Source organism: Antedon mediterranea, chromosome 1, assembly GCF_964355755.1.
Source record: "Antedon mediterranea chromosome 1, ecAntMedi1.1, whole genome shotgun sequence".
Classification (NCBI taxonomy): domain Eukaryota; kingdom Metazoa; phylum Echinodermata; class Crinoidea; order Comatulida; family Antedonidae; genus Antedon; species Antedon mediterranea.
Window position 1 is genome coordinate 38,474,966 of NC_092670.1, and position 17,743 is coordinate 38,492,708.

Genomic DNA, 17,743 nt, shown 5'->3' on the forward strand with positions numbered 1-17,743 from the left:
TTGCTAAACAAAATTTTAAAATGAAATTTTTCTCTGCAGACCGTCAGTAAATAAATGATGATGATTTTTACATTTAATCATATAGTGTTACATGTCCATTGCACGGTAGCGCAATTACATAAAGAACTAGATCTCTCTTGCCAAACAACTACACGCCAGTCACTTAATGACCGGCACTTTATTATTCTACCTATCGTGTTACACCAGGTCACAAGGTCAACACACTGCCAATTTTTTCGTGACCATGCTCTCCTTATTGACATAACTCTATGTAAATTTTTGTCCCCATATCCTAAAGCAATTAATAACAATTTGCCAACTTCAAAATAAAAGGCAAACGCGCTATATAGAAAATATTAAATTACATGGTAAGTCTTGATTAAAAGGTTTTATTTAAAAAGGTTAAATAGGGAGTTTGAATAGACAAGGAGGTTTAGACTAGGTGGTGATAAAAGGGATTTTAAGAATAAAGATACGCAGATATTTTGTTTGCGATATTACTAACAGGTGTTATGAAAGATGTTTTCAACAAGTCTTTCTGTGTCATCTGTCATTCAGTCACAATTGTCCTTTTAGTGGTGGTGCATGATTGCGACAATTGGACATATCTGTGACAATTGATTTTATTGGGTTTAAAATAAATAAATGAAGAATAAGATCGTTGATATTTACTCATAAAATGGAAACAAATTGATTACTTTAGATACTTAATTGGAAAATATAAGACTTACAGTATGGTTAAGTGTGTTTAAAACCATGTTTACTATTCTGCTCTGTTTGTTGACTGCTGTTGGGGAAGGGGAAATTATGATCACTTGGGATCGTAACTGGTAAAGCAATGTTCCTACTCTAGCCTGTATGTTTATCTTTAAAAAAGATGTACAGCACGGGAATAATTTCGCCAGAGTAGCAAAACATACAATATAAAACTATGTTTCTCAACTAAAAAATCAATTTGATTAGCAATATTGCTAAACAAAATTTTAAAATGAAATTTTTCCCTGTACAGTATTAATGTTTATGTTTCCTTTATTTTATTCAAGATACTGAACCTCGCAGAGCCTGAAAAAAAATAAATTCTGCAAACCGAACCAAACAAAGTTGATCTTTTCAAAGTAGGAGACTCTATAATCGACAAAACAACCTTCATTTAAGACTTATTACTTTAAAATGATTTACAATGTAAGTTCAAACATAAATGTCTTTAATGTCAAGGCTTACAATGTTGATTCATACATGAATGTTAGATCATTAATGCTATTTTCACCTTTATCAGCTGCTTACTTCGCTAAAATCAATACTGAGAAACTGATTGGTCATTTCAAGTAATTTCAGCAAAGATATAGATTACACTGCAAGGACATTCTGCTCCAATTAATTACCAACTCTTTTTATAGATTCTGCGTTTTTATAATTTTCCAATCTAAGACGACATTGGTTTAATGACATTGATGAACAATTCAATCAACTTCCATGTTAAAAATAAGACTTCAATCCATTATAAATAAAAGCATTATTACATAACAAGGAGTTGTCAATATACCTTACTACAATATTATCATTAGGGCAAGGTATGTTTGCCAGTTATGATTCAACTCAAAATTTAAGACAACTGCAAGCGTTAGCGTTAGTTAGATGTAGATGATTTTAAAACAATTGGTTGTGTTGGTTGTTTATTGTTAAAAACATAATGTATAGTAAATTTGCCCTACTCATTATTGATGAATTTAATTTTAAAGATATCAAATTAATAATTAATTTTTAGAAATATTACTATAAAACATCTTTTTGCCACTGTTATGCTAACAGTTTAACATAAAAAAAATTATGAAAAAAATTGTATACTGTAGGCAGGTATAATTATAGGTTTGATTGAAAACATTTAATATTTTCTAAACTATGTAGAACTTTAGAGGTATTCACATGCAATGTGTGATTATATAGGTTTGTACTGTACATTAATACTGTAACAAACAGACAATTGCGTCTCATTGATAACTGTATGTACAGTAAGTAAACAATGCAAGACTAGACTAGTTTTGGTGGACCAAATTTGGAACTAAAAAAAAGCTCTGTCGACACTATAAAATTTTATGTGACAACAAAATGTGATGAAATATGAAAATATCTTTAAGTTTAAAAATTAAAATGTATAATTTCTTATAATAAAATATTTGTAGTCTAGAATTTAAGTAGGGATAATTAGTGTACTCTTGGAGTTTAAAAACAAAGAAGTGGTTTTAGATGTGGTATCGTCAAAGTGGCTTCTTAAAATAGGTAAATTAAAGTGTGTTACCTCTACTAATAATAGTACATTGCCAGGTTGTCTAGATCAAAATAAGCATTTAAAAGGTTAGGTGACCATAGCAACTCACAACAACTTCCCTTTGTGAAGACCCGTTACGTTATAATCCTTATATATTTCTGTTCAGTTAGGTAATTAGGGTGATATTGTTAAGTCAGTGAATAGGATAAAAGGGGTATGGACCTACATGAACCAATTGTCAAGCCCCTTTCTAAGTACTTAAGGAGTTAAATATACATACTGTAGGTAGACCCACAGGCAGAATAGTAAATGCCAAGCCCCACAACAGCAAGCAAATAGAAATAGTTAGATGTATGATTTTAAAATGAAAGACGTACTTTAGGGACCTACATGAACCAACTGTCAAGCCCCTTTTCTAAGTACTTAAAAAGTGAAATATACATACAGTACTGTAGGTAGACCCACAGGCAGAATAGTAAATGCCAAGCCCCAACAACTTCAAGCGAATAGAAATAGTTAAAAGTAGATGATTTTAAAATGAAAGACCTAGGGACCTAAAGGAACCAATTGTCAAGCCCCTTTCTAAGTACTAAGGAGTTAAATATACATACAGTAGGTAGACCCACAGACAGAATAGTAAATGTCAAGCCCGTTTCTAAGTGTTCACTTAAAAATAACCAAGCCTCAGGATTTATTTTGATAACTGAATTTGATAATTACTTAAAGGAACCAATTGTCAAGCCCCCCCTTTCTAAGTAAAAAGGAGTTAAGTATACATATAGTAGGTAGACCCACAGGCAGAACAGTAAATGTCCTCTTGGTAAGTGTTCACTTAAAAACAACTAAGCCTCAGGATTATTTTGATAACTGAATTTGATAATTACTTCCTCACTTGTATGATTGTAAGTTACAAAAATATTTACAGGTTCTTTTGTACAACTGATATTTTGACTGGATCTCTGGAGGCTCACGCTACAGGGTAACATAATAGCTTCCCAAATTAAATAAAAGGTTTGAGTTTAAAACAGAATATCATAACATTGTGTGCGTACAATATGCGTGAGAATGAAAGTCATTAAACATTCCAATTAATGGCAAATATTAATTAAATGGTGACAATTACTATCAAACGAAATTTGAACATTTTCAATTGGTAATTTATTAAACAAAAGTGTTATTTTTAATTAATCCTAAGAGATTACTTAGTAAAACTGTTAATAAAATTTATATCTATAGTATAGGATTACCCAGGTAATTGACTCTTTGTGTGATTGCTTTAACTACGCCAAAAACAAAACAAGGAAAAGATGCCTCCATCAGTAGGTAGTTTAGCATTTAATTTTGCCTTGGTTTATAATATCATTTATTTTGTTTACTACTGTGTATGAACATGCTGTTTCACATCCTGGATCCACCACTTGTTCCTTTGCACTATACACTATGAAATGCTAGAGAAAGTTAAGTAAATAGTAAAGATAAAAAATAGAGAATAGGTGTTAGAATTTGCATCGAACATGGTGATTTCTGATAAGAGGATCAATAACCAATCATATTGCTTTGATTTGTCACGTTTGATTGACTTTATCAGTGAACGACATATGTATTTAGCAATGGAGGTTAAAGATTTGGTCGTTTACATGAGAAGGGATAGATTTAAAGCTACAGTATGTCTTCACTATCAAACTTTATGTGAAAACAAAACGTGATGTGCCCATATATGGATATTACGATGTCATATCACTACCGTATTGAGCAAATCACTACTATATTTATATATCTATATTTATATTTATATCACACTTTTTTTGGTCAAACTAGTTTGATAGTGTAGACAGAGCTTAATATCAGAGAATATTAATAATAAATAATAAAATAAGCAAATATTATTACTGTTTTATTCACCATGCAAACCTTTAATAAACATTGTGTTGTTTTTATTTCATTTTTTTTGGATTATGTCTTTTTTTGGTAGATGAGTGAGGTCATCCAGCCTCAAGACTTTCTACTGCTCTTGTTGATTAAGGTCTTTTTCTACCATGATTAATTTTAATCAGACTCTACCCCAAGAGTCTTCTCTATCTAAAGCTCTGTCTACACTATCAAACTAGTTTGACAAAAAATGTGTGATGTGCCCAAATATGGTATAGTGAATGATATGCCCAAACATGGTAGTGATATGACATCATCATGTCCATATATGGGCACATCACATTTTTTTGTCACATAATGTTTGATAGTGTAGACAGAGCTTTATATACACAAGGCTCATAGGTATGGTACAGTATGGGTGAGTATGACAAACTAGCTCCAAATTATGAGCATTAGGCTTATTCTTAGGATTGCTAGACATATTATAAGAACAAGATGGTCAACTCAAATGTAATCACAGCTCAAAAAGTGAGTCGGTCACCATGGATCAGAAAAAGACCACACAATATGGTTACATCAAATTGGCCAATCAGATACGAAAGTACAGTAAGAATGTTGCATGCAAAAATCGTTAATTAAATTAATTAATTCAAGTTAATTTGATAAAAATACTGTATTAAAAAAAATCCATGCTATTGAAAAATCATAAGAGCAAATGAAGTAATTTCTTATATTCACACCTCCCCTTCCCTTAGGATGCATAGGCATAAAAAAAAAAAAAATTTAATATAAATGTTGTACAGTAGCATTGAGCAAGAATTGATTATATACATTAGTTACCTTTCCATGACGGTAATGAGAAGAAGGCCTCTTGGCAGCATGCGACTTGATAATAGGTAACATTGCGGCCTTTCTATCCTTCTTGTCGTTCACTCCACTTGATCTGTAGACACAACGATGATGACAGGTTTAATTGTTAAGACAAACACCAACCAATCATTAAACACAAGATCAGAATTGCTTTATCCACAACAGTAATATTACAGAGTGACTAGATATTATATTATGCAGCCAAATATGAAATTTAGCAACACAATATCAACATTTAACATGCGTTTGTGTTAGTTATCAAAATGTAAACAAGTCAAATACCCAAGTAGCTAGGTGAGAAAAGCATAATGTTTAAAGCAAACACTACTATGATTTTTGATAAATTTATAAGAGGTCGAGCTATGACTCATTGCTGTGTAAAGACTAAAAAAATAATTGATATTTCTTAATTTCTTAAATTAAATTGAACATTATAATTATATCTTCTAAATTTTAATCAGGTTTGAAGAGTTACTGCAATGCCTTTGTATTGGTGTTGACTGTTGTATTTTTTAGCTATATATGACTTGAGACTTTTAATTAAAATTGCCTTTCCATGATTGATTACTTATCTTTAAGCCTAGACTGGAGTAAATAAAAACAGCACTAGAAAAGTTACAAGTTACATTAGGCCTAGACTTAGCTAATTAGGATGATGAAAAGAATTAATTTTAACTATTAAATAAAAAGCTTACCCTTCTCCTCCTTTTCGAAAACTCATCCTTTCATTTGCAGTCAAACGCTCCAATAAGCAGCCAGAAAGACACACTTCATATCTATTTATTTCTTACTACAGTATATATTTAAATATGTTCGACTAGGCCTAGGGTAGTGTGATCAATATTACGCAATAGTGAAAGGTGATGGCACATATAGGAGAGGCCTAGGTCTATGTGCATCCTCCTACGCGACACGTTTACAACAAACAAACGTCGTCGCCCCGACGAAGTAGGCCTAGCTAGCTAGGTAGGCCGCCTAGGCCTACTAGACCTATCCTCTAATCTAGCTCTGTCCAGGCCTATGAACTGAGTAAATAAAGTTAATAAATATCAGTAAAGTTGATCAAAGATTACAGACGAATATATTTGTCAAGTTCTTCCTTATTTCCATAGTATAAAGTACTTTTTCGACTTGAAGTTGGCTGTCAAGTTTACTTATCTTTTTGTCCCAAACCAGTAACAAAATAAATGACGTGACGTAGGTACAATGGGAACGCCCATTGAATCACGTGAGATAAACATTCGACCAATAGAATTGCTCCTTCGACTCCGATACTACTACCTTGAGATTATTCTTCCTCCAAGTTTTAAAGCGTTTGTTGTTGTTAAAAAGTAATATATATAAATTATTATCATAGTTGTTGTTGCATTATCATTACTACTGATAATTAAATTAAAAAACCTTAACCTAGACCAAGGATAATGTCTAAAGTCTATAATATTGTATTGTAAACAATTATTATTAATTCGATTTTTAAATAATTAGGGTGAAAAGGTCACAATTTCGTTGTTACGCCTATGGCATTTGTAAAATATACAATGCAGATATCGATAAATAATTTTATTTGATTTTGAACCTTTGAAGAATAATATCCGATTGAATTGTGTCGTGCGTTTTGAACACCCATGTCGACTGTGTATTTTGTATTTAATTCTTATAGGTTGGTTAGACGCAACGCACTGAGGCACGCACAGTAACACGCAACACAAGCAATGTAACCAATCACAAGCGAAATACTCCGATTCATCATGTGAGTTGCGTTTACGTCATATTGCGCGCGTCCTAGTGGTAACCAAACTTGAGACTGATGAAAAGCTGCAGTGTTGACAAGGTCTATACTTCTTCAACAACCACTCACTATATCCCCGGCGGCCGTGGTAGGTCCCTACACTTTCCGATAGCATTCTTTTAATTGCCTATTATGCCTATATTTTGTTTTGTCAACATTTGTAAAACATATTAAATTATTCATTACAAATCGATTTTGTTAACAATTGAAGTTAGTTTCATTTGGTTTCTTTGACCAGTTAGAATCGATTTGAATTCATTGGATTTTACTTCATGTTGATCTTAACAAAAGATTATCTCATGGCTCGCTGTCAATAAATCAAGCATGGTCAGTTCATGGTCAGTTCATGCTGAGATGTGCTTTAACTACGCAGGAGAATAGAGGTATAAAATAAGTACATCCATGGTAGGAACGCGAGTATTGCGCGAGTTATTCCAAGGCTATCTCGAGTTAAATAAGTACCTCCATGGTAGGAGCGTGAGTATTGCGCGAGTTATCTCAAGGCTATCTCGAGTATAATAAGTACCTCAATTGTAGCGGCGCGAGTATTGCGCGAGTTATCTCAAGCTATCTCGAGTATAATAAGTACCTCAATTGTAAGGGCGCGAGTATTGCGCGAGTTATCTCAAGGCTATCTCGAGTATAATAAGTACCTCAATTGTAGGGGCGCGAGTATTGCGCGAGATATCTATTTGTTTTTTGTTATTTTAGTCCACCAGTCGACGTTTCAATTTTTGTCTAAAAATAGTTTACAAGCTAAAGTAGTATACGTATGAAACGCCATATGTGCCAATATATATATATTTTTACTAATATTAAGTCAAAACTGCGCCTGGAACCCATACTAGTTCCTACCCACCAAAGTTAGCGATAAGTCCAATAAATCGTACAAGAATAAAATAGCCAAACCGGCGCATACAGTACTACATTGTTGGAAGAAGTTATATATAGGACAAACATGTAACTACTACCAATACAGTGCATAACTTGAAGAGGGATGAATCGTCTTATAAACATACTCCCCATTTTTTTTTTTAAGCTTACTATAATTATTTGAATTTTATATTTGTATTTATGTTCTTATTGTTAAAAAAAAAAAAAAAAAGAATTAAGAATAATAATTGTATTGCATTTTATATATTGTAAATATTGATTTATTTATATACCTTTGTCGTGGGTATGTATGTATGCATGTGTGCAATCATGTACTCGAATATATGCACTTGTGTGTTTTGTACAGAGACATAGACCTATTGTAGAAAGGAATAGTTAAAATAAAAGAAAATAATGAAAAAAGTGGATAATACATATAAAAGTATAAAGTATATATATATATATATATATATATATATTTGACCGAATTGTTTCGATCAAATCGTACTAAAGATAAAAGAAAGTACAAGAAAATAACAGAACAGAATAACAAGGGAATAAATATTTGGATGAAGTGTAAAATCATTGTATTGATCATTTGAGAATGAAATGAATAAAATAGTGGTTAACGCCACAAAAGAGAAAAAAAAACATACTCCCCATTTATCGTTACTATTGTAAGACAAAACCCCCAAAATAACTAAAACAATAAATAAAACATTATAAACTTAAAAGATTTTGTTATAATTCTATGCTGTCATCATCAATGTTGATACAATATAACATTATCATTATAAATGATTTAATGAGGGCGCCATACTACTTGAATGATTATTGACTTTGTCAATTATGACTAGCGCCCGCTTTCATCGCAATTTCCTACAAATTTCCTCCAAATCTTACAATTGTCGTAAATTAGATTGGAAACTTTCGTTGTCAACATAAAGATTCGTTGAGTACTTTTTGTACTGTAAATTGATTGTGATCAGATCAGATTGTGTATAACAGAAAATCATTCGAATAGAAAACGTTAACAAGGCAAGCTTTTTTTCGTTAAGAACAATCTCAACGCTCAACATACTTCGTTAAATAAGTTAAACAAAACTATAGGCCTACTCAACGTAAAACCGGTAAAATTCCCAATCGAATACGATATTTTGAAACAACATGATGTATTTTGAGTTTGAAGCAACAAATTGATATTCCAAGAAATTAATAAATTTATTAAAACGTTGTTTAAGTTTATACTATACAATATTACACACAGTATTCTTAGTAAATATAAATATCCACAGACGCCATCCGACAGAACATATTTTATAAATAATAAATTCTAATACTCCTAATTTTGAATCAAATATATGTGCATTTAATTTGTTTATAAGGCAAGTATTCCAAATTGCATCTATCATAATATAAACGATCACAAACATTGACTTAAACATTATCGGTATCGCTATGTTTGTCGTTATAAACAATTAAACCACTTTAATACTGAAAAGTATATCATCTAACAACACTGTAAAGGGTTAGGTTATAAACACAAAGAATATAGGCCTAATTCATATTACATAACAAGTAAAAAAAACTTACAGATGTATTGTGACAGTCCCCCTGAAAAAATAATTCTTAAAACAATGTGGGTTTAATATGCCCTTTTAATGTCACATAATAGTTATCCAAATTGGATTGGGAAAAAAAATTAATTATCTGAAAAAACTGTAATTTAAAGCAAAACAATAGTCAAATTATCAATATATCATTCAATCAACCAATATAAGTTTTTGGTTCAATTTAAACATATATTTTTGTCATTTTATAATTGAAAACATTATTTTTTTTTTCGTTTCTTTTTCTATGGGAGACAATACATCTGTGCTAACTCAAAACACTATTTTTCTTTTTTAAACGAAGCACGTAGGCCTACAGCAGTGCATTTTATGTTAATAAGGATGTTTAAGAGTATGTAAAACAACAAGCTTAATGTATGGGAAAAGAAAAGCTCAGTTATGTTCGTTAAGACGAGCTCATGATGTCGACACGGACCTCAACTGAAAGGAACCAGTTGCGCGAGAGCGCTAATGTCAACGTTCGAGCAACTGAACGGAAAACGCAATAAGATGTGCGAGGCGCGCTTTTTATGTATGTGCGACTGAAAGGAACTGAATGGAATTAGATGTGCTAGGTGCGCTTTATGGGTAACTGAAAGGAAGCGTATGTCGACATTTTTGGTAATATATTCCGTGTTCAGTTGCGTTCAGTTGCTCTGAGCCCTTCTGTCGACACAGTTGACTTCCTTGTCGACATAAGCACACCTTTACGTATGTGGTTTGTATAATACTATATTAATACTGAATTTATATTATTTGTTTAAAGTTCGTTAGTTAGTAACACACAAATACAAACACAAAGTGCACGCGTGCGTGTAGTTCGAAACGGTATTGTTATTGTTATCATCATTTCGATGCACTCATAAAAAATATCTTCCTGTGGACTTCACTGTAGATTTAAGTTTTCTACGATAGTTCGATTGGTTTTCCTTGTTTTAATTTAAATAATAATGCGAAAATCATGCTTAAAACAAATTAACAGTAGAATAGTTCTTTCGTTTTGGCTGATCCGCTAAACTGCAAACTTTCCTGAGGTCTCGAGGTGACGGCCTAACGGGCAGTTCGTCCGGAAGAGGATTGGAGGCCTGACGACTAAAGCGTTTACTTCGCACCAAACCGAAAACTATTGTAGCCAGCGACTGACTCTCGCTGTGACGTCTCTTAAGACAGCAACCTAGGGAGCCTTGTGGTGGTATATGTCGCTCGACTAGAAAATACGTTGTAACTGGCTCACTAAGCCCTTTGACATTTACTTCTCCACGAAGTTGAAAACGAAAGCCTCTTGAATTTAAGAGTGTATAAGTTGATTCTGGTACCTGTATCCTGTTCTGCACCCCAGTCGTGTCCATACGACTTGCTAGATTGACCGTATTACCCCAGATATCAAACAGCGGTTTCCTTGCACCAACAACACCGGCAACAACTGGGCCTTGATTTAAACCTGAAATACAAATTTGACCGTGTGAACACAATGTAGAGTATATGATGCGCATTACATATTTTGCATTCACACACAGATTTCAACCTGAAATACAAATTTGACCGTGTGAACACAATGTAGAGTATAGATGCACATTACGAAATTCGCATTCACACACAGCGCTTTAATCATTAATAATCTGTGTATCGCGGTCCGTTTTATCGCGAACTTTGTGAGTTCAGACCACAAAGAAATTGTGCGCGTATCAGTTATGATAATACAGTTCAATAGGCTAATTAAATATCGGGTTTTCTGTAAGTAGATGCGTGCCTAAACAAATCTATTTTATTACCTAGAAAATGGATTGCGAAATCCATATTGAAATCTGCTAATAAAACTGGCAAGAAAAAAAAACCAATGAAAAAATGTAATTCAAATAACGCTAATATCAGTAAAGCCTTGTCTACACTATCAAATTTTATGCGACAACAAAATGTGATGTGCCCATATTATATGGACATGATGATGTCATATCACTACCATATTTAAGGTTATCACTGCTATATATGGGCACATCACACTTTTTTGTCAAACTAGTATGATAGTGTAGACAGAGCTTTAGGTTACTTGTTCACCACAGTAAAAGTGTGAGCTAATATTTATGTGTGGTTAAGTTTAAAATCGTAAGTTCGTCAGTGAACAGAATGACTATATTATTCCGCAAGTTCCAAAGTAATGGAAGTTTCGCGTTTAATTATTATATAAAATATAGGAAAAGCAATGTTATTCTCTGACAACTCTAAACATTTTAAAACCATTATATAATATTATAAGGCACATTTGGCTGTCCATACCTATCCTCAACTTAAACGTGTTGAATGAATGTTGATTAATAGTCTCTAGCGTACTCATTATCGCCAGTGCAAAATCTGCCAATGAACACATCGGCCTCCACATATCTCCAGCCTACGAAACGAGGAATAAACAGAACCATATATCAACATTTACAGTTACTTATCATCGACAGGAGAATTTTACATTAACTTTGTCGGGATCAAAGAGTCAAAGAAGACAATCCGTGCTCGTGCTTTCGAATATCAATCCATCAGTGTACCATAATCTGTATGTCAAATGAGCATAACACACAATAGAGTGTAAAAACAAAGTTAATACATTAAACAATAATTATAAATATTACATTAATTCTACAATTGTTATTATGTTATTAGGTTATTGATACAGTTATTGGTTAGGTTACCGAAGCAATGAGAATAGCAAACATCAGGTTGGTGTTGTGATAGCTTCCGTAAAGACTCCAGGTTCAAGGTGTTCGTTACGCATGATTGCTTTGTAGTCTTTTGTGGGAAAAAATTAATAACTGCGTTTACCTTATGATGAGGTGTCGATAAGCCCGATGCAGCCATATATGTACTTCCCATTGTCTTTATCTTTTCAATGCACCGAAAACGTTCCTCTCCTAGTAACTATACGAATTATTAAAGTCACATGTTATTGGTCATTTCATCACATCTCAAAGAGACACTGAGTAGACGAGCGTGTACAATTCTTATCAGTATTTGTACGCATACGTCTACAATACAAAGAGACACTAAGTAGACGCGCGCGTACAATTCTCATCAGTGTTTGTATGCATACGTCTACAATACAAAGAGACACTAAGTATACGCGCGCGTACAATTCTCATCAGCATTTGTACGCATACGTCTACAATACAAATAGATACTAAGTAGACGCGCGCGTACAATTCTCATCAGTGTTTGTACGCATACGTCTACAATACGTTAACATACAGTACGCCCACATTATGAAAGAGGCACATATACTATGTGTTGTACGCGTGCGTACAGTTTGTAATGCAAATTATCTTACGTTTACACTTAAATTATATACACAAATAAAATTAAACCTCTTTTGTACTTTCAACATAGGCCTAGTTACGTAGTTTATGATTTAGTGACCCTCTTTTCGGATTTACTGTTGGACAATCGAGTAATAAAGAAGATGAAATAACATCATGAAATGATTTGGAAGCATGAAAATAACGATCCATAGATACTCTCATTCCTTTTTATACATTATCAATGTTTACAATTGCATTATCAGCGAGTGTACTTTAGCGTACAATAACATTCAATCAATTTATATTAATCTAGTAGCTTCGTGAAAACATTTGGTTGAACATTAGTTTGGAGCTGTTTAATGTTCATATTAGAAACATTTTAGGATTTATTGCTAGAGAGGCAGTAAATAATCGTGATAGTATTTTATCATGATTCAACGAAACGGTGGCTTGCGACCTAATTGTTAATATAAATAATGATATTGTTTAAATGTGTTTATATTGATAACACTTTCAGAAAAGCACAGTATCTATTTCATTAATAGATCGTTTGAATCGAAAAGTAAACAATAAAGTTTTAAAACAAGATACCGTATGACACATTTTGCCAGTAAATTACCGAATAAGTATTATATAGCGCCCTCTATATCGTCACACAAACGCCAGTACTTTTTTTTGTGCCGCGTCAGATGGTAGAGACAGAATGGTTCACAACTTGAAAGATAAAATTCCATATTACGGTTCGTTTCCTTTTGCAATATACAATAACTAGTCCTCAATTGTCGCATATCCTTGCGTGTCACTAAAGCGAACAATTATAAATGGTTTGTGACAGATATATCGGCCGCTTTGGAATCAGTCGCGGTACAATAACGTCCAATACTTTGTATGTACAGAGCGCTGCAAGATACACGTTTGATCTTTACTCACTATAAGATCAACGGATTTTTGAAGTGGGGGATAGTACGTTTTTTAACTAACGGCGCTCCATACAAGTTGATAAAACGCGACCGATTTAATTCAAACGCGACTGATATAACCGTTAATATTATAACAGAAGGCAATGAATAATACCTCATCAAAATCAGCAATAATCTCATTCAGCAGACGCAAGCACTCAATGCCTTCTTTGTTTTGCTTTGATTGAGAATAAAACTCGGAGAAGTTTGGGATGGATGCAAACATGACCCCAACATTGTCATGTGACCTGGCATACAGCTCATCATCATTCGGATCCGCTTTCAGGAAATGATTGGCCACGTGATGTGGAAGAATATTGTGAAGTAAATGTTTATTGTGCTCCTGTAGGTCTTCCATTTCTTCTAGTTCCTGTTTCGCCTAAAGACACGGAAACATATCAATCGATAATGTTTAAATAGACATCAATCAGCTACGTTACAAATGGAGATAACTAACACTATGGTATACTAGATTGATTGAAGTACAACAACAAATGATGGGATTTTTTAAAAAATTCTTCATTGTCGCAAGTTTGCACAGTCATCATGTTGATTACTAAGAGTTTAAAGAGGCCAGAGAGAATGCAATCATTCTTCGCCAGAAGCAAAACTACTGTTTTGAAGAAATGTATTGTTTAATTAATTTAAATATGTAAACTGTATTAAGGTTGACATGATCGCAAACAGCTTAATTTCGTGAGGAACGTCATTTCACAATGCATGATGGGAAGAGTTTGGAAGCAAACGTCACGACGCGTACACACAAACGTCACGACGCGTACGCACAAACAACAAATCATGTACGTACGCGTCGTGACGTTTACTCCAAAACCCTTCCAATCATGCGTCGCGCACGCTTTTTGCGATCGTTTTAACTTTAGTTTCAGCAATTTACTGTAATGTTATTTCGTAAGTTGAATAAAAACACCGTATTTTAACGGTATTAAAAAGCTTTAAATGTTTACATAATATCGAGTTTATAGGCCAGATATGTTTAATATGTATTGTAAGGTATACTTACTTAAAAAATCTGAATTAGTGGAAAACCTGACGTACAAAATATATTACAGTATAATATAATTATTACCTGTAGTTTCCAGAGACAGTCAAGGCGGTGATTGACCTCTAAAGATCGGCCATGTTTACTCCACGTTAATACAAATAACACTAATATAAACCAATCAGTGAGAACTGTGAATCTAATAGTAAAAGGGTAATGAAATCCGTGATTAATTAGCCATTAATTTGATAAAATAAACATCATGTAAAGATACAAAGACGATTCAGAATTATTAAAGATATATTGTCCCCTGAAAAAATAAGTATTGAAAATGTTGTTGTTGAATACGCCATTGTAATGTCACATAATAGTTATCCACTTTGACCATAAATTAAATTTAAAAAGAAATGTTTTTACCTGAAAAAACGGTTGGCCCCTGATTTAAACCAAAAAAAATAGTCAAATTGACTGCCATGCCAGTCAAGGATTTTTGGGTGAATTTAACCATTTATTTTTTTGTTTTTTTTTCCTACGGAAGTGATTAAATTGATTAAAACTACAAAATAAACTACAAAATAACCTATTCAAAGTCTAATTAAATTAATCTTTATTTTTTATGTTTCTGATGGACAATACATCTTTAAACAATGGCTAATCAATATTAATTGTTGACAAGACACATACATATCATTGTGTTATTACGTATTAGTTTTCATCTATAAATTTATATTTTCTCGTAATGTGGACGCGCGCGTGCACACTTATTGATGATTATCGCTGGCGAGTTTTACGACGCTTTTACGAGAGAATAAGAATAATCTTCTAAGTAGTATCACATTATATTGTTTGAAGGTTTGCATGGCGAAATCAATTGTTGATATAAAGTTTGCGGTACACCACGTATATTAGTTCTGAAAAGGATTGAGGAAGATCAAAGCATATTGATCGAAACGTCGAGAAACAGTTCTTTTCAGAAGTAATATACGTGGTGTACCGCAAACTATATCAACATAGTATCACATGGTAATGTATTAATTGTTTTGTTTTGCAAATCGTCAGCGACATTACGATATAACATATTTGACCTACGGTACGTGTTCAAATGATGATAATATAACAGTACGATATATGTACGCGCGTGCTGACTGCATGTCTCATTATAATCTTACAACGATTTGTTATAAATTATTATTACATCGTTTGTTCGGTCGGTTTTATTTCAATCGGACATTTTTGATTTGAGATATATACGGGAGAATTCCCTTCCAAATAATATCTTCTCGTTTAATTACAGACGAATGGGAAATCAAACACGATGTGTTTACATTCATGCTGAAGTGAAATATTCTCTCACTGTTGTCTTATTAGTTATTCTTAATATCCTGTCCTTAAAAGCAATATTCGACAAATTATTCTGCAATTTTGTTTCGAGATTGATCTGTATGTGCCAATGAAAAGCATCTATTACACAGCAGGCATAATTGAAATTTAAACATTTACAAACGGTAATACTTTAGGCTTAGTTCTTACTAGGACGCAACACAAGGAAGTAAGGCAACGATTTGATCAATCACAAGCGATGGATTATTCGAACAGTCGCGTGTGATTGGTCAAATCGCTTGCGTTACGTCTCTATAGTGGGAACAGAGCTTTAGGTCGGTGCATCTTTTTTTTTCATACAATTTCACTGAATGTGCCAATAAAACCATCTATTGACGTTTAAACATTCTAAACAGTTAAATACTTTAATGCTTGGTTCCAACTAGGACGCAACGCAAGGACACAAAGCAAAGTGATTTGACCAATCATAAGCGATGGATTATTCAAACAGTCACGTGTGATTGCATTGCGTCGATAGTGGAAACCCAGCTTTAGGTCAGTCCATCTTTCGGCTCTGTATTTGTTATATATAAAAATAACTAATGAGTTATAATAATTTAAATTTCTGTGAGTTATATAGCAATAACCCTTATTGCGTTATTGTACATTAGTTTACACGGATTATTGGAAATTGTCGTTTACTTACTTTGCAATTCATATGCATCATCGGTATTAATTGTATGTAGTTAAGAAGATGCTAATTTGTAGCACCGTGTAAAAGGGATTCGATATTCGTAATGATTATTTTTAATTTAGAAATGCTAGATTATATTTTGAGTAATGAACAACTAGAGGCAGGCTTTTTTTGCTCAAGTTTTTCACTGTGCTCTTTTTTCTCGACTTATTCACTCTAGCCTTTGCTCGAGTTTTTCACTCTGGCCTTTTGCTCGAGTTATTCAGTCTGGCCATTTGCTCGAGTTAATATTCACTATTGCCTTTTGTTCGAGTTATTCACTCTGGCCTTTTTCTAGAGTTATTCACTCTGGCCTTTTTCTAGAGTTATTCATTCTGGCCTTTTTACTTGAGTTATTTACTCGTTTTTTTACTCGAGTTTTTCACTCAGACCTCTTGCTTGAGTTTTTAACTCTGGTCTTTTGCTCAATTTTTTTCAATATGGTCTTTTGCTCGAGTACTCTAATTTACTCGAGTATTTTGCTTGATATGCACATCGCATACATTCATAATCACAATGTTAAAAGACGTGCAGTGAGTCAGAATACAAACGAAGCCGTTACTTACTCATCGTCACTGTGATAGCATCTTAAAAGCATTGCATAAAGAGCGGCTGTACATGTTAAGACACCTCCCTTTACAAGGTGATTGAGATGAATAAAAACAGCACACAGTTGCATATCCAAAATACCAAATATGAAATAACACTGCCGGGAATGAAAGCAATGTAATTATTATGTAACATTGTTATCAGGCGATTATGATCATCACGTCATCGTCGTCGTCGTCCTCCCCCTCGTCATGATCACATCATCGTCATAATCATCATCCCCATCATCATTATCATCCTCATTATCATCGTTGTCGTCGTCCTCATCATCCTCATCACCATCATCGTCACCATCATCATCACCATCATTATCATTGTCATCATCATCATCATCTTCATCATCATCACTCCTTATATATTGTCATCATCATCACCCTTCATATATCATCATCATCATCCTCATCATCACCCCTTATATATTGTCATCATAATCATCATCATCATTATCACCATCATAATCATCTTCATCGCCATCATCATCATCATCATCATAATCACCATGGTCATAATTATCATCCTCATTATCATCATCGTCATCATCATACTCATTATCACCATCATAAT

General features: G+C 33.2%; 1 protein-coding gene across 1 annotated transcript in view; it reads right to left on the reverse strand.

Annotated features, from left to right (window-relative positions):
• Positions 1–8,960: 8,960 nt before the first annotated feature.
• LOC140044864 (adenylate cyclase type 8-like) overlaps positions 8,961–17,743 on the reverse strand; it is a 29,043-nt gene continuing 20,260 nt past the window's right edge. Inside the window, exons 13-18 of the mRNA XM_072089557.1 lie at positions 17,137–17,297; positions 14,605–14,716; positions 13,633–13,896; positions 12,086–12,181; positions 11,552–11,663; positions 8,961–10,718 (exon numbers count right to left, since the gene is read on the reverse strand). Coding sequence (XP_071945658.1) covers positions 10,243–10,718; positions 11,552–11,663; positions 12,086–12,181; positions 13,633–13,896; positions 14,605–14,716; positions 17,137–17,297 — 1,221 coding nt within the window. The 3' untranslated portion in view covers positions 8,961–10,242. The remainder of the gene's footprint in view (positions 10,719–11,551; positions 11,664–12,085; positions 12,182–13,632; positions 13,897–14,604; positions 14,717–17,136; positions 17,298–17,743) is intronic.